At 54.3% G+C, this 26,872-nt stretch overlaps 1 protein-coding gene across 1 annotated transcript in view; it reads left to right on the top strand.

Moving 5' to 3' along the window:
• The window catches only part of SCN3B (sodium voltage-gated channel beta subunit 3), a 30,779-nt gene extending 5,529 nt beyond the window's left edge, over positions 1-25,250 (top strand). Inside the window, exons 2-5 of the mRNA XM_059675913.1 lie at positions 7,504-7,664; positions 10,203-10,428; positions 16,052-16,190; positions 24,477-25,250. Of these exons, the coding sequence (XP_059531896.1) occupies positions 7,504-7,664; positions 10,203-10,428; positions 16,052-16,190; positions 24,477-24,540 (590 nt within the window). The 3' untranslated portion in view covers positions 24,541-25,250. The remainder of the gene's footprint in view (positions 1-7,503; positions 7,665-10,202; positions 10,429-16,051; positions 16,191-24,476) is intronic.
• The last annotated feature ends 1,622 nt before the right edge of the window (positions 25,251-26,872 follow it).

The following is a 26,872-nucleotide window of genomic DNA, read 5'->3' as shown; positions in this document are numbered from 1 at the left end:
ATCAATGATGAGAGAGAATCATTGATTGGCTGCTTCCTGCATGCCCCACAGTGGGGATCGAGCCCGAAGCTCCAGCATGTGCCCTGACCAGGAATCGAACCGTGACCTCCTGGTTCATAGGTCGATGCTTAATCACTGAGCCATGCAGCCGGGCTACCATTACGTTTTAGTCCATTATGTCTTCTGGCCCCATGTCAACCCTAAGGGGTAGTCAGGTAGCAGTATCACTTCTAATTTAGAAACGAGGAAAGGAGCTCAGGAAGGGGAAAGACTTGCTGGAGAATCTGGTCTCCAGATTTCAGGCTTCCAGGGATTGTGCTAGCACTTCTATGAGCACATGGCTGCTATGCAGGATGCCAGGTGGACATCTAGCCTTGCCTCTATTCTCTGAGTCACCCTTCCTTTCTTCCCTCCCCATGCCATTGCATTATCTTTTTAAAAAAATGATTTTTAGAGAGAGAAAGGAAGGAGGGGGGGAGAGAGAAACAACGACTTGTTGTTCCCCTTATTTATGCATTCATTGGTTGATTCTTGTAAGTGCCCTGACTGGGGATCGAACCCACACTCTTGGCACATTGGGATGATGCTCCAACTAACTGAGCTACCTGGCCAGGGTGCCACTGCCTTTGCTAGAGCTTCACTCATCCTCAGCTTCTGGTGCCTTCTGTGCTCTTCCTCTGCAGGACTACTGTCCAGTGTCCACTGTTGGGGAGTGTTTTCCTCTCCTCCCCAGCAGCCCTTCTGCATCCTCTCCTTTAAGGCTCTGCTAAGTGACTGGCTAATCTGATAGACCAAGTCATTACAGGGCACTAATATCTGCAAGCAACTCCGCTTATTACTCTTGTGGGGAAGTACTTCCATTCCAACCAAAGCATTTGTTATCTTACTAGAGGCCCGGTGCACGAAATTCATGCAAGAGTAGGCCTTCCTTCTCCTGCTGCCAGCACTGGCTTCCCTCTGGCACCCAGGACCTGGGCTTTCCTCTGGCCACTGGCCCTCCGGCCACCAACAGGCACCTGGGACCCGGGCTTCCCTCACAGCCCCGGCTTTGTCCAGAAGGTCATCTGGTCTAATTAGCATATTATGCTTTTATGATTATAGATCGCAAAGGAAAGCAGTCTAGAATAAGCTCCGGAGGAGCAATATAGTAATGCCCAAAGAAGAGAAAGATTTGGGCGTATTAGAGGAGTTTGTTCAATATACATTACTACCCACCTCATAATAAATTGATGCTATTCCTTAGTTAAATATGATCATCGTTCATAGGTCAGATTCTTGCTTCTCATATGTTATTACTATGAAAATGGCAAAGGAGGCCATGGGTGAAGTGATTTATGCAGAGTATCCCAGGAGTTATTACTGACAGTCAGCGATATGGCTGCGTACCTGCCATTCCTACGCTGTACCACTGCAGCCTGTTCCTGGATAGCGAGAGGATTTCAGAGCAGCGGTGCTCTGGCGGCCCACGGGCTGGGAAACAGGCTTCACCTCTGAGGGAGGGCAGCCGGTCCCAGTGCGAAGGGCCAGCAGACGGGAGAGGCCTCGGAGGCCACTTGCAGGACGCTGTCCAGGACCTCAGCGCGTTTCCCGGCCTGGCAGCTGGACGTTGACTAGGGAAGCGGGTCATGGGGCCTGCTCTCTGAAGATACCTGGCATTATTGTCATCTCAGGGCAACTTAGGAAAAAGAGGCCGCACCCCGTATTCACCAGCCCGACGGCATATATTCTGCCCTCCCTCCTCTAACTATGAACGAGTGAACTGTGCCGCTAAGACCATCTGATCTACTTTTTCGTTAGAGCACATCACCTCCCCCTGTTCCAGGACAGTCATCCAGCAAGTCATTCCTTTTCACACCCCAGCTCCATGCCAGCTCATCCGGCAAGCCCGACGAACATCTCAGTCTGACCACTCCATCAGCTGCTCACCTGTCACCTTTGCTCCCACCCTTGTGCTTCCTCACCTCTTCAGCTTATTCTCATCGCAGTCACAGTGTGCAATTTCATATAAGTCAGACCATGTCAGTCCTCCATGCAGACCCAGGTCACTCTGAGCACAAGCCCAAGTTCCGATCACGGCCAGGAGACCAGCCGCCTGGCCCTGGCTTCCCTCGCCTCCCTGTCTCCTGGCCTCACTCTCTCCCTGGACTTCACTGTGCTCTTTGCTTCCAACAAACGCACTCCCACCCCGGCGCTGAGTTGCTCTTCCCTCTGTTTGGCGCCTTCACACAGGTGGTCACACAGCTCGCCCTCATCTCTCTCCTCCAGCGCCCCCTTCTGGGCGGGGGGCTGTCTCCAAGGAGCACAGGCACGCCCTGTCTCCTCTGTTCTCTCTCATTCGTCCTGCAGCACTTACAGCGATTTAAAGTTGCTTATTTTCTCTCTCTCTCCGCCCGAACGCTGGCGCCACGGGGCAGAGAGGGCTCCTGTGAGGTTCCCTGTTGGACTCTCAATGCCGGGCACACAGCAGGCAGAATAGTGAACACTTAAATGAAGCACAAAAGGACGTTGGCCAGCGACGTTTGTACAGAGCACACTTGTGTCAATTATTCCAGAGAACTTTCATGGAAAATATATTAGATAGATATTAATTTCAGCACTTTTATAGATGCATAAGTGGGTCTCAGGGATGTTAAATAGTAAATCAAACACCATCCGTTGCCAAACACCATCTTCATCCTGCCTCTCTAATGGTGGCTGTACAGTCCTTGGTACATTTTCCGTTCTGCTTTTGAAGCCATCCGAACTGCGCTAGCTTATCCTTACCACATCTCATTAAACATGAGTGCACGCTCGCCATCTCAGCCACTCCCAGGCTCCTGTGGAGCCCACACCTCTTCCTTCCTTCCTTTTTCTAACCAGGCCCCGTGATCAAGACTTCAGACCCATCGCAGACCAGGTCTCCCAACTGTGCCCCCACTGAAGTGTGACCCGCACGCAGAGGCAGGTCGCCCCCGCCGCCCCGACAAGACCAGCCCAGCTTGCTTGAGTTTTGAAACCAATTACATTTATTGCCCTTTAATATTTTATTTTTAATTTATTTTTATTTTTTTAAAGTATATTTCATTGATTTTTTTACTGAGAGCAAGGAAGAGGGATAGAGAGTTAGAAACATCGATGAGAGAGAAACATCAATCAGCTGCCTCCTGGACACCCCCTACTGGGGATGTGCCCGCAACCAAGGTACATGCCCTTGACCGGAATTGAACCTGGGACCTTTCAGTCCGCAGGCCAACGCTCTATCCACTGAGCCAAACTGGTTAGGGCGCCCCTTAATATTTTAGACTTCACTTAGTGCCCTTAGTATTTAGACTGTGTTTAAAATGAAAGGTGTTGGAGAACCAAGATGGCGGCATAGGTTAACGCCGGAGTTTGCTGCTTTGAACAACTACTTCAAAAGTGAAACCAAAAAACGGAAGAGACATCACCCAGAACCACAGGAACGCTGGCTGAGTGGAAGTCCTACAACTAGGAGGAAAGAGAAACGCATACGGATACTCAGAGGAGGCGCAGTGCTGAAGTCAAATTCTGAGGTGCGGCGTGCGCGGAGCGGGCTGGCGGCGGAGGGCGCGGTTGTTGTTTTCAGTCGGGAGGGAGTCGCAGACTCTGAGCACCAGATCCGGGCGAGTCTTTAGGGACCCAGACTCAAACGGGAGAAGCGGGACTGTCTGGCTTCGGTCAGAGCGAGTGCAGCTTTCTCTCCCAGCTTTGCAGCGGGTGCTGGGACTCAGAGAGGCAGAGCCCCTGGGGACAGGACTGAGAGCCGCCATAACTGCTCTCTCCGGCCCACCCTGTTGATCCTGTGCGACCCGCCCCGCCCAAGCCCTGCACAGAGGCATTTGCCGGATAGCCTCAGGCAAAGGCTAGATTAGCACCTCCCTAGAGGACAGAAGTTCTCTCTCCGCTGACACAGCTGATTCTCATAGCCACTTGGCCTGGAGGTCAAACCCTCCCTGGAATTAGCTACAACAATCAAGATTTAACTATAAGACTGCGAACAAAGACCACTAGGGGGTGCACCAAGGAAGCATAACAAAATGCGGAGACAAAGAAACAGGACAAAATTGTCAAAGGAAGATATAGAGTTCAGAACCACACTTTTAAGGTCTCTCAAGAACTGTTTAGAAGCTGCCGATAAACTTAATGAGATCTACACGAAAACTAATAAGACCCTCGATCTTATATTGGGGAACCAACTAGAAATTAAGCATACACGGACTGAAATAACGAATATTATACAGATGCCCGACAGCAGACCAGAGGAGCGCAAGAATCAAGTCAATGATTTGAAATGTGAGGAAGCAAAAAACATCCAACCGGAAAAGCAAAATGAAAAAAGAATCCAAAAATGCGAGGATAATGTAAGGAGCCTCTGGGACAGCTTCAAGCGTACCAACATCAGAATTATAGGGGTGCCAGAAGATGAGAGAGAGCAAGATATTGAAAACCTATTTGAAGAAATAATGACAGAAAACTTCCCCCACCTGGTGAAAGAAATGGACTTACAGGTCCAAGAAGCGCGGAGAACCCCAAACAAAAGGAATCCAAAGAGGACCACACCAAGACACATCATAATTAAAATGCCAAGAGCAAAAGATAAAGAGAGAATCTTAAAAACAGCAAGAGAAAGAAAGTCAGTTACCTACAAGGGAGTACCCATACGACTGTCAGCTGATTTCTCAACAGAAACTTTGCAGGCCAGAAGGGAGTGGCAAGAAATATTCAAAGTGATGAATACCAAGAACCTACAACCAAGATTACTTTATCCAGCAAAGCTATCATTCAGAATTGAAGGTCAGATAAAGAGCTTCACAGATAAGGAAAAGCTAAAGGAGTTCATCACCACCAAACCAGGATTATATGAAATGCTGAAAGGTATCCTTTAAGAAGAGGAAGAGGAAGAAAAAGGTAAAGATACAAATTATGAACAACAAATATGCATCTATCAACAAGTGAATCTAAGAATCAAGTGAATAAATAATCTGATGAACAGAATGAACTGTTGATTATAATAGAATCAGGGACATAGAAAGGGAATGGACTGACTATTCTTGGGGGGGAAAGGGGTGTGGGAGATGTGGGAAGAGACTGGACAAAAATCGTGCACCTATGGATGAGGACAGTGGGTGGGGAGTGAGGGTGGAGGGTGGGGCGGGAACTGGGAGGAGGGGAGTTATGGGGGGGGAAAAAAAAGAGGAACAAATGTAATAATCTGAACAATAAAGATTTAATTAAAAAAAATAAAATGAAAGGTGTTGCCTTCTAAGTCAGTCAAATATAAAATTTCATTTTTTAAAAAAATATATTTTATTGATTTTTTACAGAGAGGAAGAGAGAGAGATAGAGAGTTAGAAACATCGATGAGAGAGAAACATCGATCAGCTGCCTCCTGCACACTCCCCACTGGGGATGTGCCTGCAACCCAGGTACATGCCCTTGACCAGAATCGAACCTGGGACCTTTCAGTCCGCAGGCCGATGCTCTATCCACTGAGCCAAACCGGTTTCGGCTAAAATTTCATTTTTTATTCAAAATTAATTGGCCAGTGTCACTTTAAGCTCTAAATAAAGCTCTCGTCCGCTTTTAGAAATGACTGTCTGCCAGATAGGAACGGACTGACCATTCAGAGGACTAGTTTTCAAATATCGATGTGTAGTGTTTTATATTGTTAGGGGTTCTGTTTTCACTATTAATTAATTAAAAGGTAGCATCAGCTCTGGCTGGTTTGGCTCTATCAGTGGATAGAGCGTTAGCCAGAGGACAGAGGGGTCCTGGGTTCGATTCTGGTCAAGGGCACATGCCCAGGTTGGGGGCTCGATCCCTCGTACTGGGTGTGCAGGAGGCAGCCGGTCAACGATTCTCATCATTAATGTTTCTATCTCTCCCTCTCCCTTCCTCTTTAAAATCAATCTATATAGAGAAAAGCCTAAGCGACCGTCCGACCAGTAGCTATGACGTGCACTGACCAATAGGGGGCAGATGCTCAACACAGGAGCTGCCAAGCTGTGGTGACTTGGCAGCTGCTGTTCTCAGGTGACACACCCAGAACTAGAGAGGAGGGAGCCCGATTCTGGGGTGTGTCACCGAGAACCGCCCTCTCGCAATCCAGGACCCCTTGGGGGATGTTGGAGAGCAGTTTCAGCCCGACAGGCCGGGCCGAGGGACCCCACCGGTGCACGAATCCTCTAGTATAAATATGTATATTTTAAAAAGTAGCATCAGAAGGATTCCTGACACACGAACCCTCGTGGTCACTGACTTTGAACCTTTTCTGAGTGACGTGCAAGCTCTCTTGCCAATACTGTTCTGCATTTGTGAACAGCTGCTGCGCCAGAAAATTATTTTTTTTAAAAAAATTGAGCTAAACTTAATTTCTTGTAACTTTTGGACAGAATGTATTTCACCTTTCACAGACCAGCCTTCAAATACTGGAGGACAGATAAGTTCTGTGTCCAAGATAAGCCTCTGTTTGTTCCTCTCAGAATTCTCCCACCTTGCTCCCTCCGGCATGCGCTCAGGGAACATCCTGTTTTTGTGGAATCTGACCCCTGAACCGGTGACCATGGTCCGGATCTGTTCTGAGCAGGCGGAGGGGCTGTTTCCCCCCCGTTCTGCGCATTACACGTCTGGTAATGCTGCCTGCGCGTGCCCTGTTGGCAGCCACCTCCCACTTTTGACTCCTTCTAATTTGCAGGCAGATACCCTTGCCTTTTGTAATGGCCATGAGTGTTCAGAGGCGGGAACTGTAAGTATCCCACAGCCTGACCTCTTGTCTCTCTACTTCGCCGCGTACAGCACTGCTCGGCGTCCTGGGCAGTCACTCACACTTCCCTCCTTGCTGCTCCAGCCGCCGCCATGCACATGAATTACCTGCACTTTTCTTAAAACACAGATATAACTACACCTCTCACGGCTCTGAAACCTCTGACCCTCACAGTGTGAAGGACACACAGGGTCTTCGCAAGGGGGGTTCTGTCTATACCTCACCGCTCCCCACCCTTCGCCTCTCCCAGCCCGCCAGGACGCGTCCCCTCCTGTGGGAACAGCAGTCACTGGGCTGTCGCTCCCCAGGCCTGGGTTAAGGATGTGATGCTAGGGGTGTGTGCTCCCTGCCGGGCATGCGTCTTTAGGGCAAGGTTAGTGTTCGTTCGCCTTTGTATCTCAGCCAGCGTGGGCCTGGTGTAGCGCGGCTTTGGTGATGCCGGCTGCATGAAGGGGTGCTGGGTGTGTGCCCGCCCTGCCTCCGCCTGGATCAGACGTCTTTGAGGGCAGGGCTCGGGGATGTGCTGCCTCATCCCACTGCCTCTGGAGCCACTCGGTCGCTTCTGGGTCACCACGCCTCCTCGATGCCCCTCCGTGCCTGTGCAGCAGGCATGCCCCGGAGCACAGGTGCAGTATACATGCGTGAACATGGTATTTCCAACTTATCTCACCATCCTTCCTTCTCTGTCTTCTCCCTCCCTCCTGGCTCTCCCATGCCCCTCCCCTGGCCGCCCCGCCTCTCAGGCGTCTGCTCCCCCGTGTGCGTGGAGGTGCCCTCGGAGACTGAGGCCGTCCAGGGCAACGCCATGAAGCTGCGCTGCATCTCCTGCATGAAGAGGGAGGAGGTGGAGGCCACCACGGTGGTGGAGTGGTTCTACAGGCCCGAGGGCGGTAAAGATTTCCTTGTATGTGGGCTGCTGACTCCGCCTTCCCCTCCTGGGTTTCTGTGTCCTGTGCCTGGCCCCTGGGGGAGGGGGGGGGGAGCTGACAGACACTGGCTCCTTCTCTCTGAAGCGCCGATGGCTCCTCAGCAGAGACCAACCGGCCTCAGTTTACCCAGCCTCTGGGCAGGACGGGTCCTGGGCCAGCCGCAGGCATTCCTGGTCACAGCAGGGGAGGCAGAAGGAGAGAGAACTGGTGTTGAAAGCCTACTGAGTGCTAGTCACCCGGCGAGGCACTCTGTAGGTGTTTTCATTTACCCTTCTACACCCTCCTAGTAGATGGATTGATAACCACTGAATCCTGGGCTCCCCGCTCCTGCGGTCTGGCCATGTCCTCTCAGCGGGGAGCAGCTCAGAGTGTGGAGTCTGAGGCCCGGGCTTTCCGATGCCTCCACGACTAACAACACTTCCTTTCTTGGTCTCTGCACCGAGCATCATGTAAGATAACGTCGGTGAGGCAGCGTATCAGTCATGAGGCATCGGAAAGCCCGGGCCTCAGGCTCGACACTCTGAGCCGCTCCCACTGAGCTCCGCGGGCAGCCTGGCCGGGCCAAGGAGGGGGCCTGGGAGGTTAAAATGTCACAGGGACGCAGAGAGCTGCCAGCTGATGTGCACACACCAGGCTCTTTGCTTTGGGCTGAATGGAACTCGGAGCGCCTAGTCACACTGTCTCTCCCTTTAGCCCACAATCCCAGTGAAATAACCATCACAGGGATGACCAAGGCTGAGAGTCACGGGTGCCCAGTGCAGCCCCATCGGGGGGAAGTATTTCCATAGCTCTATGGCGGGTCCTTGCTGTGCCAGACCTCCCACGTGGCCCCGCCAGGAACCGCCAAACCTCCCCAGGACCGAGCAGGCGCCGCAGCGGCAGTTCTGATTGGCTGGCACCAGCGCCGACACGGTTGTCATGGACTTTGAACGCCGCCTTGGGGGTGACCAGCACGCCCACGCACTGCCCTGGGGCCAGGCTGCCTGAGTCTGACCCCTGACTCTACACCTGATTGGCACTGTGTCCTTGGACAATTGCTTACCCTCCCTGTGACTCAGTTTAGTCCTCTTTAAATCGGGTATAAACCAGAGCTACAGCATAGAGCTGTTACCAGGAATCGTGAGCTGTCATTTTTAATGCATTTAGGGAAGTTCTAGAAGATAGGAAGCACCACATAAGTGTTTGCTAAAGAAAAATTATGCATCATATCAATGAGGCAACTGGGGATCAAAAAAGTTCAGGCAGCAAGAGCTTCTATTTGAGCCAGGACGCCTGACAGCAGCTCCGAACCCCTTTCCTGCGGGACCCCGTGTTCCTGCGGGCAGGCTTCTCCACAGCCGTGTGATGGTGACAGCGCGGACGAGCCTGTCTCAGCTGCGCTCTGCCTGCCCTCCTGGGTTCACCTCATTCCTCACTCCAGGCTGCACGTGCCAGTCCAGTGGAGGTTTGTCCCGTCAGGTACCTGAAGTGGGACCAGCAGACCTCCCGGCGCTGGGCTCGGGGCCGGCCAGGACTGAGGCCACTCGGGGTTCAAGAACCTGGATGGCTTGGCCAGGTGCAAAGGCCCCTGGGACTCGGGCCTGGTCCCGTGCCAGCTGCCCCCTCTGCTGCCAGGCCTGACCGAACCGGAGAGAGTGAGGCTCGGAAGGAGGAAAAGAAACTTTTAAAACTGCTGCAGACACAGCAATGCGGACAGGCACCTTGTGGGGGTGGCAGTGACCCCGACCCCTGCTGCCCAGCGGCCGGCGCGTGCTAGTGAGCGCTTGAATGCGGACAGTGCCTCGAGGCACCGGCTTTTAACTTTTATTTGCTCTCTAGTGATTTCCGGGTTAAGGTGAGTAGCCGCACGTGGCCAGTGGAGAGCAGGATGGCTAGCACAGCCACACAGAGGAAACGGTGTGTCAGAGGCGGGTGTTTGAGAGAAGGATTTGAGAGACCACATTGCACTTATAATTCAGCCCAAAGCAAAGAGACTGGTGTGTGCACATCAGCTGGCAGCTCCCTGCTTCCCTGTGACATTCTGGCTCCCAGGCCCCCTCCTTGGCCCGGCCAGGCTGCCTGCATGGCTCAGTGGGAGCAGCTCAGTGTTGACCCCGAGGCCCGGGCTTTCCGGTGCCTCATGACTCACACACCTGCCTCTCCTGACCTCTGCACCTTGTCCTCTCGCTGGCCGCCCAGGACACATCGCACTCTTTCCTGTTCTTTCTACTTCCTCCCAGGCCTCGGCTCCTCCCAACTCACCCCTGGTCCCCGTGCGCTCCACTCACCCCCTTGGCCTGCCGTGTCCATACGTCCATCCGGGTAGCTGTTTGCCTTGGCCCGTCGTCCCCAGCGGCTCTCCCGCTCGTCCTCTGACACTCCCCACCCCACCCCAGCTTCGGGGCTCCTCCTCACATTGTCCCCCTTCCTCCAGCGCCTGCAGTTATGCTCCCCTTTTCTGCCCTCCCCTCGCCCCACCTCAGCCCTCCTGCCCGGTCCCTCTCGGGCCCTACCCTCTGCTTCTCTCCCCGCAGATCTATGAGTATCGGAACGGCCACCAGGAGGTGGAGAGCCCCTTCCAGGGGCGCCTGCAGTGGGACGGCAGCAAGGACCTGCAGGACGTGTCCATCACGGTGCTCAACGTCACCCTCAACGACTCTGGGCTCTACACCTGCAATGTGTCCCGGGAGTTTGAGTTCGAGGCGCACCGCCCCTTCGTGAAGACCACGCGGCTGATCCCCCTCCGGGTCACCGAGGAGGGTGAGGCCGCGCGGGGCTCCAGGGTCCCTGCTCCCGTGGGAGGGCGGGGAGGGGCTCGCACACACATGGACTGTGGAGCGGTGACTGCTAACAATGTCACTGCAGACGTGTCTTCCTTTCACGGCCGCCTCCTGCGCACGGCCAGCCATCTCACCTCTGCCTTTCCTGCCGGGCGTGGGGGTGAGAGCAGAAGGTCGACTTCCTAGTCCCTGACTCTCATCCCAGAGAAAAGAGACAGCCTCCGAGAGGCCCCCCCCCGCCCCCCCCAGTGCTGGACCCTGCCTCATGGCTGGAGAAGTTACCCTCCAACCAGTTGCGCTCAACCTCAGTGAGCCCCGCACCCCTGCCGGCCCGCAGCCCAGCCTTCTGCTGCAGGGGTGGAGCTGCGCTCTCCCTTGGAGCACAGGCCGGGAGGGCTGCTGTGGGACAGTGGCCTGGCCGCTGTTGTCTTCTGTCTTCCTGCACAGTAACTGCTCAAGCAGCTCTCCCCACAGAGCCCGTTCTCCGCTGGGAGAAGCGGAGACGTTGATAGCTCCCGGGTTTTTACGTAAAATCTGCAGATTTCCCACAGCTGGCTCCTCGTTAGGGTGGGAAGTCCCCTCGCCAGTCTGACTCTGATGTTCTGTTGCAATCGGTCGGGCGTTGGGTGAGTTTCTCCCGTGCGGTTTGCGCCCTCTGCCCGCCTCGGCCCTGGCCCCGGCCCTGCCCTGCCCTCAGGAGAGCAACCTGTGTGTCTCCCGTCGTTTTCTCACCTAGGCTCCTGGCGACCGGCTCACTCAGCCTCTCCCACTCCCCCACCCCGTCCTTAGCATTACTGCTGCCCCAACATGCAGCCTGGTGACCAGGCCAGAGGGGTGGCATGAAAGGAGGAAGAGGTCCATGAAAGACAGGCCTCTCCTTGGCAAAGGCCGGGCTCCCAGCTTCCAGGCTGCACATGCATTTTTTTGTCATGTTTTGGGATAAAACATATGAAGCAAACTTGAATGCGAAGGACAGATGCCATTGTTTAGACCAGCGGTCACCAACCTTTTGGACCTCACGGACAACCAGTGGCCCCAGGTCTCCATTGGCGACCGCTGGTTTAGGCAATGTGATGAAAACGAAAGGCAGGTCAGTTCCCACAGTGCAGAAGGGGCCTGGCCACAAGAGGAGCCGGTGCCCTCCCTCAGCCCGCGCCCCTCCCCCAGCCCGCGCCCCTCCCCCAGCCCGCGCCCCTCCCCCAGCCCGACCCCTCCCCAGCCTGTGCCTCTGTGTGAATGAAGGTTGGATGGAAGCTCTGGGAGGTGTCCTGTTCAGAAGGTGGTTATCCTCTGTACACACTGGTCCTCCCTGGCGCCCTCCACTGTCCACCCCTGGGAACTGTTGCCTGGTGACTGCCAGACGCCGGGAACTGGGCCTCTCTGTCCCCACCTCCTGCTCTGGGCTTTGGCCTCAGGAGACCCCTGGCAGCCAATGGACAGCATGGCAGAGCCGAGCCAGTGCCTGCCGGGCACCAGAGCAAGGCCTGAGCAAGACTAGAAGGAAAACAAGTTTGTTATCAGAGCCAGGGTGCCCTCGGGATGTTGGGTCACCCAGGGCTTCCTCCTGTACCCCTGCTGCAGGGCGGGCAGCCTGCCTGTGGGAGCTGAGCGGCTCCTCCGTCCTGTGATGGGAGGGGCAGCTGGGAGAACAGAACAGGCTCTCGGCACCAAAGCAGGGCAGCCGCCCAGACCTGTGCCCGTCAGGCGGCTCCACTTCCAGGGCGTCTTTTCTCCCACCACCACCCCACTTCCGGCCCCTGCTTCTCTCTTTTCCTCTGTGACCCCTCGGCTGGCGCCTCCCTTCCCCGCGGACACGCACGCTCTCGGATTGCTCAGAGCCCCTCGCTCTGCCGCGGGCACCCCCACTTCTCGTCCCTGGGCCCCGAGACGCTTCCCCTTTGGTTCACTCTGGACTCCCTGGTGTAGGCCGACAGATCGAGGCCCATCGCGGGGACGCGGGGACAGGGACACAGGACAGCTGTGCTGCCGCTTCTGGGCACCGGCATTTAAAGGAGCCACGCGCTTTCAGCCGCGCACACCGCACACAGGCACAGCAAGCCCCCGAGAAGACACTGGGCAGCCCCAGGCCTCGGCTGCAGCCAGGCAGGACCCGGGATGACCTGGAGCCGGGCCGGCTCCTCGGAGCTCAGGTCACGATGGGCCCTGCTGGGCGGTGAAGAACCGAGGACACAGTCTAACGAGCTGGCGGGCGCTGGCGGGCGAGGCGAGAAACGCTGCGACCTTCCTTCCACCAGGAAGGAGTGCGTATTGGGACACTGGCCATGTAGTGGGCTTTCATTCTCATTGTTATTGGTCACGAAACAAAGAGGACCAACACTTACATTCATTCATTCAGCAAATACTTACATTGTATTTGGATATTCTAGGATCAGATAACCAGCTGCTGGTTCAGAAATAACTAGGACCTGTTCCCAGTGAGCACAGTCAGCGGAGAAGGGAGACAAATGCATGGCTGCAGTGAGGTGCTGCCGGGACGGCTGACAGTCCCAGGAGGGAGGCGAATGAATGACTGCGGAGAAGCTGAGGCAGTTTCACGAGGGAGGGGCTCCGTGGCGTCCGGAAGGACCAGGGACTGGACAGCAGGAGGGATCTGGGATGGAGGTAGCAGTGGGAGACACAATCTAGGAAGAATGAAGAGGAAGAAGGAATGTCCACAGGCCCCAAAAGCCCACGTGTGTTTGAGAAGCGCTTTTGCGAGGAGAAGGCTGGGCTGTGCATGGCCTTGCCAGCGATATTAATAGAAACTGGGCTCCATTCTGAGGGCGGCGTGTGTGTGTGTGTGTGTGGGGGGGGGGGGGGTGGGCGGAGAGGGTTTAAACGGAAATGTCAGGCTCAGGTCTGTGCCTCAGAAGCAGAGCTTTGAGGACGTGTGGTTAATACAAGGAACCTCCAATGCTCATTTCTGTGTGGGTTGATGAGCGGGGCGATCCCATAGAGGTCACCCCCTGTCCCCGGCGGGCTCACTGCACTGGCCTCCGTGTCTTCGGATGCTCTCTCCCTAGCGCTACCACCCTCCCCTCCAAGCTCACGGACATGAGGCTGAACTCAGACATAGGACTTACATCGGCAGACATTTAAATGTCACAGATATTCTTAAATACATTAGGTTAAAGTAATCACGCAAGTCATTACCATCACTTGCAAACAGTCTCAAATACGGGAGATGACTGTTCACACACCAGCCAGTAGCAAAGTCAGGCCCTCACTGTGTGTATGCCGCTCGATCCCAGGACTCCTCCCCTCTCTCCTCCTCTACCTCCCTCATCCTCTCTCCCCCCTCCCTCCAGACATCTGATGAAAGCTGGTCAGGAAGCAGACAGGACAGTCCTTTGACATCTTGTTAAGTTCCTTGAGACCCAGTGCTTATAAGCCACACTCAGAACCAGGCTTCCGATACCCCCGCCCCCGATGGCAGGGCTGGTACCCCGGCCCCCGATGGCAGGGCTGATACCCCGGCCCCCCGATGGCAGGGCTGATACCCCGGCCCCGATGGCAGGGCTGATACCCCCGGCCCCGATGGCAGGGCTGGTACCCCCGCCCCCGATGGCAGGGCTGATACCCCGGCCCCCCGATGGCAGGGCTGATACCCCGGCCCTGATGGCAGGGCTGATACCCCCGCCCCCGATGGCAGGGCTGATACCCCGGCCCCGATGGCAGGTCTGATACCCCCGCCCCCGATGGCAGGGCTGGTACCCCGGCCCCGATGGCAGGGCTGATACCCCGGCCCCGATGGCAGGGCTGGTACCCCGGCCCCGATGGCAGGGCTGATACCCCGCCCCCGATGGCAGGGCTGATATCCCGCCCCCGATGGCAGGGCTGGTACCCCGGCCCCGATGGCAGGGCTGATACCCCGCCCCCGATGGCAGGGCTGGTACCCCGGCCCCGATGGCAGGGCTGGTACCCCGGCCCCGATGGCAGGGCTGATACCCCGCCCCCGATGGCAGGGCTGATATCCCGCCCCCGATGGCAGGGCTGGTACCCCGCCCCCGATGGCAGGGCTGGTACCCCGCCCCCGATGGCAGGGCTGGTACCCCGGCCCCGATGGCAGGGCTGATACCCCGCCCCCGATGGCAGGGCTGGTACCCCGCCCCCGATGGCAGGGCTGGTACCCCGGCCCCGATGGCAGGGCTGATACCCCGCCCCCGATGGCAGGGCTGGTACCCCGCCCCCGATGGCAGGGCTGGTACCCCGCCCCCGATGGCAGGGCTGATATCCCGCCCCCGATGGCAGGGCTGGTACCCCGGCCCCGATGGCAGGGCTGGTACCCCGGCCCCGATGGCAGGGCTGATACCCCGCCCCCGATGGCAGGGCTGATATCCCGCCCCCGATGGCAGGGCTGGTACCCCCGCCCCCGATGGCAGGGCTGGTACCCCGCCCCCGATGGCAGGGCTGGTACCCCGCCCCCGATGGCAGGGCTGATACCCCGGCCCCGATGGCAGGGCTGGTACCCCGGCCCCGATGGCAGGGCTGGTACCCCGGCCCCGATGGCAGGGCTGGTACCCCGCCCCCGATGGCAGGGCTGATACCCCGGCCCCCCGATGGCAGGGCTGGTACCCCGGCCCCGATGGCAGGGCTGATACCCCGGCCCCGATGGCAGGGCTGATACCCCGGCCCCGATGGCAGGGCTGATACCCCGGCCCCGATGGCAGGGCTGATACCCCGGCCCCGATGGCAGGGCTGATACCCCGCCCCCGATGGCAGGGCTGATACCCCGGCCCCGATGGCAGGGCTGGTACCCCGGCCCCGATGGCAGGGCTGATACCCCGGCCCCGATGGCAGGGCTGATACCCCGGCCCCGATGGCAGGGCTGATACCCCGGCCCCGATGGCAGGGCTGATACCCCGGCCCCGATGGCAGGGCTGATACCCCGCCCCCGATGGCAGGGCTGATACCCCGGCCCCGATGGCAGGGCTGGTACCCCGGCCCCGATGGCAGGGCTGGTACCCCGGCCCCGATGGCAGGGCTGGTACCCCGCCCCCGATGGCAGGGCTGATACCCCGGCCCCGATGGCAGGGCTGGTACCCCGGCCCCGATGGCAGGGCTGGTACCCCGCCCCCGATGGCAGGGCTGGTACCCCGCCCCCGATGGCAGGGCTGATACCCCGGCCCCGATGGCAGGGCTGGTACCCCGGCCCCGATGGCAGGGCTGGTACCCCGCCCCCGATGGCAGGGCTGGTACCCCGGCCCCGATGGCAGGGCTGATACCCCGGCCCCGATGGCAGGGCTGATACCCCGCCCCCGATGGCAGGGCTGATACCCCGCCCCCGATGGCAGGGCTGATACCCCCGCCCCCGATGGCAGGGCTGATACCCCGCCCCCGATGGCAGGGCTGATACCCCGGCCCCGATGGCAGGGCTGATACCCCGGCCCCGATGGCAGGGCTGATACCCCGCCCCCGATGGCAGGGCTGGTACCCCGGCCCCGATGGCAGGGCTGATACCCCGGCCCCGATGGCAGGGCTGATACCCCGCCCCCGATGGCAGGGCTGGTACCCCGCCCCCGATGGCAGGGCTGGTACCCCGCCCCCCATGGCAGGGCTGGGTTTGCTGACGCTGCACTCTGAGCCTTACTGTCCTCTTGCAGCCGGAGAGGACTTCACCTCCGTCGTCTCGGAAATCATGATGTACATCCTCCTGGTCTTCCTCACCTTGTGGCTGCTCATTGAGATGATCTACTGCTACCGGAAGGTCTCCAAGGCTGAAGAGGCCGCCCAGGAGAGCGCGTAAGCCCCGAGATGCCAGATAGCGCTGGCGGCACCCGCGGAGTGCTCGCTCCCACGGTGAAATGCTGAGCAAGTGACCTAGTCGCCTGCTTTCTCACCGCGGCCGCTGAGGTGCCCGCGTCAGTGCGCTCATTTCACAGATGAGAACACTGAGGCTGGGGGAGTTCGCCCCGGGAAGGCAGGGCTAGGGTTCAGGCCTGCTACCTCGGCCTGTGCTCTTCACCACTGACGTGAAGCTCACCAGCGGCCCCACAGTCCCAGGAGTTGGCATCACTGTGACCATGGCACAGATGCGGGGACAGGCGCACAGAAGGTAAGCGGCTCGCGGGACCACACGGACAGCGGAGGACAGCGGAGGAGGGCCTGGGCTTGGAGGGCGCCTCTCCGTTCCTACTGGCCAGGCTCCTCCGTCACAGCCGTTTGCTGTCACTGTGGTGCTGACCAGGCGCTGGGCACGGCGTTCGCTCCAAGCACCTTGCTCCTCCCCTGCAGCGGGGGCGCGATTAGGACCCAAGTGGGGTCCTCTTCTCCAAGGCAGCCTAGCCCGGGGCCATGCTTGCCAGGGCCCAGCCACTGAGGAGTGAGCACGAGTGAGAAGCGCTGGGGCCGAAGGGCGAAGAGACGTCTGGCCTGTTATCGGGGGCTGGCAACACTGCTGAGGCAGTCACCTGACACCCCAGGCCGCTGCCACCTGGAAATGTGCACTCACATAAAGCTTGATTTGCATGATAGCTGTGATCTTAATGGAGAAAAAGATGACAGCTGACCAGACGTGGGATAGACAGAATGGCCGTGCTGGGGAGGCCGACGGGCCTGGTGACTCAGGGGCGTGGATCAGTGCTTGCACAGGCAGTGCCTACCCCTGGACGGGAGCTCCCTGCGTGGGCAGGAGTGCCCACCGTGAGGCCCCGGAGCTGGGACCCGCAGGGAGCCAGAGCTACACAAACGGCAGGTCCGACAACCTTCCGTCCACAGCCCAGGGAAAAGCCCAGGGAACGCACCCATCCTGGCTGACTCCAAGTAGAAGACAGAAAAGGTTCTTGAGAATTAGCCACAAGCCTGCGCTCACAATGGATGGGACTTACATTCATACCACCCACACGGTCCCGGAAGCGCCAAGCTGAGAAAGTCCATAATGAACAGCAACGGAAAGCACCCCAGCCGGCGACAACCAGGCCGAAGCACGCGGAGACCTTTCCGAGGGAGCACCTCTGGCATCAGGACTCCCCGGATAAGGCAGCGCTCATCAAGGAACTTCAGACACAGGAAGGACCCAGTAGAATATAGGAAATAGCTTTGTTTAAAAGAGTTGAAGCAATGAAAGGAGGAACCCAAAGCATAAGAATAGAGTAAGTTGCTAAGGACAAAGAACAGGCAGATTTGAAGAGGAATTTGAAAAGTTGGAAATGAAAAACACAGTCAGAGGTGCCAGGTGGCGTGTGGAGGAGGCAGCATAGGAGGACACTGAGCTCGCCCTCCCACGAGCAAACCAAGATACACACACTTACAGAGAGACACCCAGGGGCTGAACGCACGGCTTCTGAACAGCAACCGAGAGCAAGAGGCCAGGAGAGGAGGCTGGGAGACCGCGGGAGGCAGAGGAGCCGCGTGAGCGCCACTGTTTACATTGCCCTCCGCTTCCTTCGGGTGGCAGCGCGTGGGTGCTGTGGTCAGCCTGCGAGGTCACCTGCCTCTGGGCGGAGGGAGCAGCAGGAACTACCAGGCTTCCCACAGCACCTGCCTCCGCAGGGAGCCGCCCCAGCTCAGCTCCGGGCAGCTGCAGCCCTGCCTGGCCCCAGCTGGCTTCCCGAACCCCGGGCACAGCAAGCCTAGAGAGAGGTGGCTTCTACACAGAACCACCTTCTGTACAACAAACACGGAGAGGCTGCACAGAGCAGGCCGGGGACTGTGGGGGTTCAGGTCAGAGGCGCCTGTGAGTACCATGGCTTACACCCCTCCACCTCTACCTAGTGGGCGAGGGCCCACCTGCAAGGTCGCTGCAGTGCATCCTGGGACATATCACTGGAGCCCATTTAGGCCCTGAACAGAGGGAGCAGGTAGGACCAACAAGGCCTTTCTACACGCACTGGGCTCCGCACCGAGAGCCACTCCGGCTCGGCAGACCAGTGCTCGCTTTTCAAGACGGGGAGAGAGAGCGATGTTGTCTAATTCATATCAACAAACATAGAAAGTCAAACAAAATGAAAAGACAGAAGAATACTGCATCTCTCAAATGAAGGAACAAGAAACAGTCCCAGAAAGAAGCCCTAAGGAAGCAGAGATAAAGAATTCAAAGAAACCTGACCGTGGACTAGAAGAACTGGGGGGGAACTTCAGCCGGGAGTTAGAAAGTATACTGAAGATCCAAGCAGAGCTGGATGGGAGAAGATGCTCACCAATGACACAGCCAATAAGGAATTAATGTCTAAAATACAGACATAAAGAACTCAGACAACCTAACACCAAAAAAAGGAACAATTCAATTAAAAAATGAACAGAGGACATGGATAGACACTTCTCCAAAGAGGTCATTCATATGAAAAGACGCTCAATGCCACTAATCAGCAGAGATGCACATTAAAATCACAGTGACACGTCACCTCACACCTGTCAGAGTAGCTATCAATAATTCAACAAATAACAAGTGCTGGTGGGGATGTGGAGAAGGGGACCCTGGGTACTGCTGGGCTGGCAGAGTATTGCAGCCACAACAGAGATTCTCCAAAAAAGTTAAAAATTAGACGGAGAGCAGTGCTTTGGGAAGACTTACTTTTGAGCGATGAGAATCCAGCTGTGGTCTTGTGTGTCATGCTCCTGTCATACACTCTGTGCCAACGTGGGTGAGCACTTTGCTTAGAGTGCTGCTTCTCTAAGTGAAGTTGGAACCCACTAGTGTGTGGATTCTGTAACTAAGACCTTTACTTTTATGTGTAGGAAAAAGGCCCATTACTGTTATGGTATATGGTAATTTATTGGGGAAATGATTTTTTCCATTGCCCACCACTGCTTTGTTTCATCAAAATAAAATAAGTTGTTTTTTAAAAAATTAAAACTCAGAGGTGCCGTACAATCCAGCAATTCTACATCTGGGTATTTACCAAAAAAAAACCCCAAACACTGATTCTATAAGATACATGCCCTCTGTGTTCATTGCAGCATTACTAGTAATAGCCAAGATATGGAAGCAACCTAGATATCCATCAGTAGATGAATGGATAAAGAAGATGTGGTGTACATATGTACAATGAAATACTGTTCACCAATAAAAGGAATTAAATCTTGCCGTTTGTGACAACATGGGTGGACCTAGAGAGTATTATTTTAAGTGAAATAAATCAGACAATGAAGGAACAAAACAGAAAAGACCTATAGATACAGAGATACATAGATATATAGGTTGCCAAAGGGAAGGGTGGGGGAATGGGAATAAAACCCTATATAATAAAAGTGTAGTATGCAAATTGTCCCCTGACCGGAAGTTTGGCCAGGGGGTGGGGCCGGCCCCAGCCAGCAGCCACTAGGGACTCTACCAGTGCATGAATTTCACGCACTGGGCCTCTAGTGAATATATAAACGCCCTGGCTGGTTTGGCTCAGCATTACAGCATCAGCCTGCAGACCGAAGGGTCACAGGTTTGATTCCCATCAAGGGCGTGTACCTTGGTTGCAGGTTCCATTCCAGCCAAAGGTAGGGGCTCATGTGGAGGCAACCAACAAATGTCTCTCTTTCTCTCCCTCTCTTCCCTCCCTTCTATTCTTTCTGGAAATCAATGGGAAAAATCCTCAGGTGAGGATTAAAACAAGCAAATAAATAAATGTAAAATAAATAGTGACAACATCAAATGCTGGCACAAAAAGAAAAGAAAAAGTGAGGAGAGAAGAGGAGAGGAGAGAGGAGAGAGGGAGAGGGAGAGGGGGAGAGAGAGAGATAGATAGATAGAGAGAGAGAGGTTGAGATTGAAGTTAGGTAAGGGTAAGTGACATCCCCAAAGTCACTGTGAATGGTAGGGTCATCTCCTGGTCAGGTTCTTCTGGCTCCACCTGGTCCCTCCAGGGGATTTAAAGCCACGGCTTTTCCTGGGTAACATTAATTGATGGTGGTGACTCATTAGCATATGAAACCGTCAGACCTGGCCTTTCCCTGCCCTCCCTCTCTAAATCAAACCTAGCCCTGGAGCCTCTTCTAACCTCTTTCCTACTTCACCTGCTCTCACTTATCAAGCTACCTGGAATCCCCAACCTTTAAAAAAAAAAAGAAGCATTCATTTTGTTTAAATCACCTCAGAGGCCTCCTTTAAAAAAATTCTTGGGATTCCGAAGATGGCGGCGATATAGGCAGACTCGTCCCAGGTTGTCTCCTGGAGCAAATGGAGTAAGCAGCTGAAACTAATAACACCCACCCCAAATTGGCGAAACTACTCAGCTGGGAAGGGCAGAGCTCCCCTGGAAAGTGCCTGGTACGTGGTGCCTTGTTGTGTTGTATTTTGTGCCTTTAAATCAATGCAGCAGATCCAAGCAACAGCAGCCTCCTGAGCACCACACCCTCTGTCTGAGGAACAGCCGCTGTACGTGAAACCTCCCCCCACCAGCCAGAAGAGCCACCACAGCTGTGAACAGCACCTACCAGAGGAGCTGCTGCCAACTGAGGAGCAGCTGCTGCCAACTGAGGAGCAGCTGCTACTGCAACCGCCCGAAGAGCAACCACAGACCAAGGAGTCACTGCCACCCAGGGAGCAGCCACTGAACGACTCAACGTCTAGATATGTCAGTGAGATCAAACATGGGTAGACAAAGAAACCCCCAAAGGAAAGAAAAAGAGGACTCGCCAGAAAAGCAGCTAAGTGATACAGAGGCATGCAACATGACAGAAAAAGAATTCAGAATAAGGGTCCTAGAGTGCATAAAACGGACGGAGGAAAAAATCAATAACATGCAAGAAGCTAAAAGAAACAGATGAAAAAATCAACAACTTAAGTAAGACCCAAGAAGAAATGAAGAGCGATATAGCTGCAATAAAAAACATCATTGAAAGTATCAACAGTAGACTAGGAGAAGCGGAGGACCGAATTAGTGAATTAGAAGACAAGGAAGCAAAACACACCCAAACTGTACTGCAATTGGAGAAAAAAAATTAAAAAAATTATTTAATTACACTAAGTTCCCTGGAGATTGGGAGGGGGTGTCTCATTGCTCCCCCAGTGACGGCACAGTGATGCTCAGTAAGAATTTGTGTTGGGAGGATGGCGGGAAAGATGGGAGCCAGATGCTATGCAGCCTGGGAACCAGGAGCGAGATGAATTTTGTTTGTGAGTCTTCTCAGTAAAGCCCTGGACCTCATGGTGTGGCAAAAAGTACAAAAAGAAAAAGGGGAGAGGTGGGGAGGATAACACAGTCAATACAATTTAAGACCCCATGGATTGGCACCTCATACTGGTAACCAGAAGATAAATATAACAATGTTACACAGAATGGAGAATGGAGATATAATAAGATGAAATATCACAAAGAAACATGAAGAAAAAAAATGAGAAGATCCATTAAAACAGAAAAAAAGGAGAAGAAACAATGAAACCAGTTGGTTGACAGAAACTACTGAAAGACTTGAGAAAAGGCTTAAATGGAGAATTCAGATATAGTGGCTAAGGAAGGTAGGACTCTTCAGATTTAGGAAGCACAATACCTGGTAAACCCTGAGCAGGATAAATCCATGTAAATCTACACCCACACAGCAAGCGCCTCTAAACTGATCAATGGCAGCTACCAAGATAACCTACAGCAAATGTCATCTGGGGGTCCCAACTTTAGAAGAATTGTCTATAATGTTAAAAGCATGTCAAGGATACCACCTCTCCCTGCTTCTCTTCAATATTATATTGGAGATCCTAGATAGTGGACTAAGCAAATGCAAAGAAAAAAGAGTAAGACTTGGAAAGAAACAAACTAAATTATAATTTTTCATACCCACTATGATTACCTGCATAGAAAATCTAAGGAAATCTAGGGTGACAAAACTATTATAACTAATAATAACATTCCACAGGTTTGTTAACATAAATAAAAATATAAAAATACAGAAATCACTATATTCCAGCCACTAAAATTTAGAAAAGCATTGAAATATTTTCTTTCTTTTTTTTTTTATTGCTTAAAGTATTACAAAGGGTATTACATATGTATCCATTTTATCCCCCCGCCCTAGACAGTCCCCTAGCCTCCCCTATCACCCAGTGTCTTATGTGAAATATTTTCAATTATAATAGCAACAAATACTCTCCAGTACCCAGAAATAAATTTGATAAAAATGTGTAAGACCTTTAAGGACAAAGTTACAAAACTACTGAAAGACTTAAGAAAGACTTAGCTGGAGAATAAAACCGTACTGTGACAAACATGGCAGTTCTCCCCAAAAGTAATTTGCAAGTTTAATTACATTCCAATCAAAATATTTATTGGATTGTTCAAGGAACTCGATAAAGCTGATCTTAAAAGTCACATGGGAGGACCCAAACCAGCTAAACCAGAGAGTAAATATTTTAGGCTTTGCAGGCTACACAGGGTCTCTCCGAATAGTGTTTTTTTGTTTTGTTTTTTTTTCTTTGCTTGCAACACTTTAAACAAGTAACAACCTTTCTTAGCCCCTGGGCCATAGTTTGCTGACTTCAAAGAAAGAACGGTAAGTTTGGGGGGTGGCTGGTAGGACTTTTGCTGCCAGATGTGAGGCTTGCTTAGAACACTGTCAGAGCAGAGCCTGGGATACTGACATGGCACCCACATGGACAAGCAGAACAAAGGGGAGCCCGATGGGTCATTATGTATGTAAGCCAGCATGTGGCAGAGGCAATGTAGTCACTGAGGAGGAATGGGCTGTTCAGACAGTGGATGGGGACAATTCCTTGTCCATATAGAAAAAAACAAAATAGATTATCTCTCGCATTAACGAAAAATAAGTTGTGAGTGGATTCAAAGACAAGGTAAAATGCAAAACTTAAAAATTCTATTAAGGGCATTTAAAAAAATATCTTTATGTCCGCGCTGGTTTGGCTCAGTGGATAAAGCGTCAGGTTGTGGACTGAAGGGTCCTGGGTTTGATTCTGGTCAAGGGCACATGCCCAGGTTGTGGACTTGATCTTCAGTAGGGGGCGTGCAGGAGGCAGCCAATCAATGATTCTCTCTCTTCATTGATGTTTCTATCTTTCTCTCTCTCTTCCTCCCTCTCTGAATATATAAAAAAAGAATATATAAAAAAAGAATAAATATCTTTATTACCTTGGAATAAAGAGAATTTCTTCAAACACAAAGGAAAATGATAATTGTGATTAGATTATATTCAGAGGTGGGCAAAAGTAGGTTAATAATAATAAACAATACAATAATTAATAAATAATACAAGAATGAACTCTGTTTATTGCACTCACAGTTGTAAGCCTACTTTTGCCCACCCCTGTATGTCAACATTACTTTTTCTTATAAGAATCCAAAAGCAAAGTTTAGAGACAAACAGACTGGGAGAAGATAATTTCAAGATATGAAATCGATGAGAAAAAGACAAGTATCTCAGAAGAAAAATGAGCAAAGCAAATGAACAAATTACAGACAGAAGTAGAAACCAAAAGAGCCTGTAAACTTATGAAAAGACTGGAGGCCTGGTGCACGAGGGGAGGTCCCTCAGCCCAGCCTGCGCCCTCTTGCAGTCCAGGAGCCCTCAGGGGATGTTCAACTGATGGCTTAGGCCCACTCCCCATGCCTAAGCCGCAGTCTGGCCTCCCTCTGCGGGCCAATTGGGGGATGGCACCAGCTGGCGAATGGCCGGCCCCGCCCCCCCCATTGCCCCTCTGCTGCTGCGGGCCGCTGCCCCCTCCCAATCACTGCCCCCTCCCTCTGCCTGCTGGCACCCACCTTAGCTGGCCTGGCACCGCCTGCTTGCCGCCCCGCCAAATAGTCATTCCGCTGTTTGGTCAATTTGCATATTAGGCTTTTATTATATAGGACGCTCCACTTCGCTAGTGATCAAGGAGGTGAAAATTAAAGCAACTCTAAGATATAATTCCACACCCATCCGTTCGGCCAACATTTAATCTAACCACACTAAGTCCTGAGAGCAGTGTGGGTGAATGAGAAGATTGCTGGGAGGGCAGCTAACAAACAAACAAAAACTGCTGCTGTTCTGGTCCACTGGAAGGGCCTTCTCACTTCCTGTTGAGAAACACAGCCAGGACATGCAGAGCTGGGCATTCTCACCTCTGGGCACAAAAGTACTGATTCTCTTCCCCCATGTGTCCTCCTGCAGGTCCGACTACCTGGCCATCCCATCGGAGAACAAGGAGAGCTCGGTGGTGCCCGTGGAGGAATAGAAGGGGTGCGGCTGGAGGTGACGTACAGGAAGCAGGAGGGAAGGTGGATAAGGATGGCGATTGTACAGCAACTTTAAACTTGGGCCCTTGGCTTACTCTGTACCCTACCTGAGTCCGCCCTCAGGTACTGCTCTAAGTTGATGCCCGACTCACAGAGCTCTGTGTGATGTCAAGCCCTTCAGAGGGAATTGCTTTGGCTGAGTGTTGGGGCAGCTGGAACTCCTTCCCCGTAGTGACGCAGGCAGAGTCGCTCTCCCACTCCCTCCTTGTAAGGATGTGCGTCTGGTCAGAGCCTGTGCTGCTGGACGGGGCCTCCTCAGTGAGATGTGCTGCCAGTGACGGGTGACCTGAACACCGGGACTGGGCGCCCAGCTTCAATGATGTCACCGCACCAGGAGGTGCCCCAGAGGCCACACCGCCCCCCCCCCCGGCCTCCTAACTCCATCCGACCTCTACACACCACCAGACTCTGCCCGAGCTGAGGAGCCCACCTCTCCACAGACGCCCCCGCACCCCGCCTGGCGTTTGGGCAGCAGTCGCCGCGCCCACTGACTGCTCCCGGGCGCCGAGCGGCGGTGAACAGCCTGGAGGCAGCACGGCCCCTGCCCGGCACGGGACCTGGCTCCTGCCCACTGACTGCTCCACGTGAAGGGCTGTCTTCGTGGACGGAAGCCAGGTGACCAGCTGCGGAAAGCAAGTGTCACGGGGAGGAATTTTCCGGGTTCTCCGGCGACGGGAGCTCCAGCATGAGGACGAAGTTGTTCCCTGGGGCTCGGATCTCCAGGGCTAGAACCCAGGTCTCTAAGGCCCCGCTGGTCTCAGTCCTTCCGGAAGCCAAGCACCAGGGACTTGGGAGAGACTCAGCAATTTAAATGGCTTTTCAAAGTCACACAACATGGTCACGATCCTATGGACACGTATGCCCTCTGCCTCCCGCCGCCACGTCATCCCGCCCTCCTGGCCCTCCCGCCCCACGCCCAGCGAGCCCACACCGGGGACAGCTGGAAAGCACCGTTTTCCTGTGGGCATCGGAAGTGAAACCCCTCAGTCCTTCCCCTCCAAATGCCTGTGGACCAGCATTCCTCACACTGTGGGGGCAGCTGACACTCAGGCAGGGCTCAGCTCAGCCTGACTGCAGAGGACACCCTGGAGGGGGTGTCACCTTAGGCACTGCCCAGGTTCAGCTTCCCAAGATGGGCACTTTTGTCCTGGAAACTTTGAAACTGAGGTTGGTTACGACCATGTCTCTCCCACAAGCACGGACTGGGCCGGCTGCCTGGCGGGGTAGCTCTGATCTGGCGGCTGGAATTCAGGGAGAAGGCAGAGGCAGGCGGGAACAGACGCGAGGCATTTCCTCCCTGGAAGGGTGTGTGGACCTGAGCATCGTGCAGCAGAATGGCTCGGGGTGACACCTAAGAAACATGGACCATCGGCCGATGAGAGAAGGGACGGGCGGGAGGGGGGCTCGCGGCTCCCAACAGTTCACCTGGCAATTATAATGTCCAGGCTTCCCCCTAGCTTTTGGGAGAGCAGATGAACACTGGCTACATTTTAGTCAAAATCTCATGTTTCGTTTTAATGGAGGGACTGGTCCATGTGTGAAGTCCTTCAGCACCCGGTGAGGAGAGGGAGGGTGTCTGTGAGGTAGAAGATGAACGGGGCTGGGACTGGATGGATGAGTGGCTCTTGGATCCAGAGGAGTTTATGGGAAAGATCAGGCTCCATTGGCTTTGGGCCTCACCGGACAAATGCCTTTTTTTCATTTCTTCCATCCCCGGGGAAGCGCTGAACCTAAGTCCTTGTTCACATCTTGAAGAAAATACTTCTAATAAATCCCAGGCGCTTCTCCCTGGCAGTTCCCCACATAATCCTCTGGAATATAGATTTTTCTTTCTTTATAGTTAGGAGGACGGGCCTGGAGAACGAGGCCTTGGCAGCCACGCGGCTGGCTGTGCAGCAGCCAGCTCCTCCCTGCAGCTCGCTTCCTCTTGGTTCCCGCAGCCCCTGCATCCAACTTCTCACCAAGGAGCACACATGGCTGCCACTTTCCTCTTATCAGACAAACTCCAATGTCTCCTGAGTGGGTTTTAATGGAGCTGCATAACACCTATTGTGTCTTTTTCTTCTGTCCCCTTTGTAAGAATCCTCCGCTTTTGCTGTCTAACGTCTCACCTTTCATTAGAGCTATGTGGTTTACAACCCATCTTCACTGCGATTACCTTTTCCTTCTCCACAACGAGCCCTGCGAGGCAAATATCGCTAACGCTCCTGTTGTAAGTGGAGAAACTGAGGCCGGGGCCGAGGCGTCTCACACCCTCAGCTCACAGCTGGT

The sequence above is a fragment of the Myotis daubentonii genome, chromosome 19 (assembly GCF_963259705.1).
Source record: "Myotis daubentonii chromosome 19, mMyoDau2.1, whole genome shotgun sequence".
In the NCBI taxonomy this organism is placed as follows: domain Eukaryota; kingdom Metazoa; phylum Chordata; class Mammalia; order Chiroptera; family Vespertilionidae; genus Myotis; species Myotis daubentonii.
Note: the sequence above shows the minus strand (reverse complement) of the source record. Positions and strands in the feature narration are given on the sequence as shown.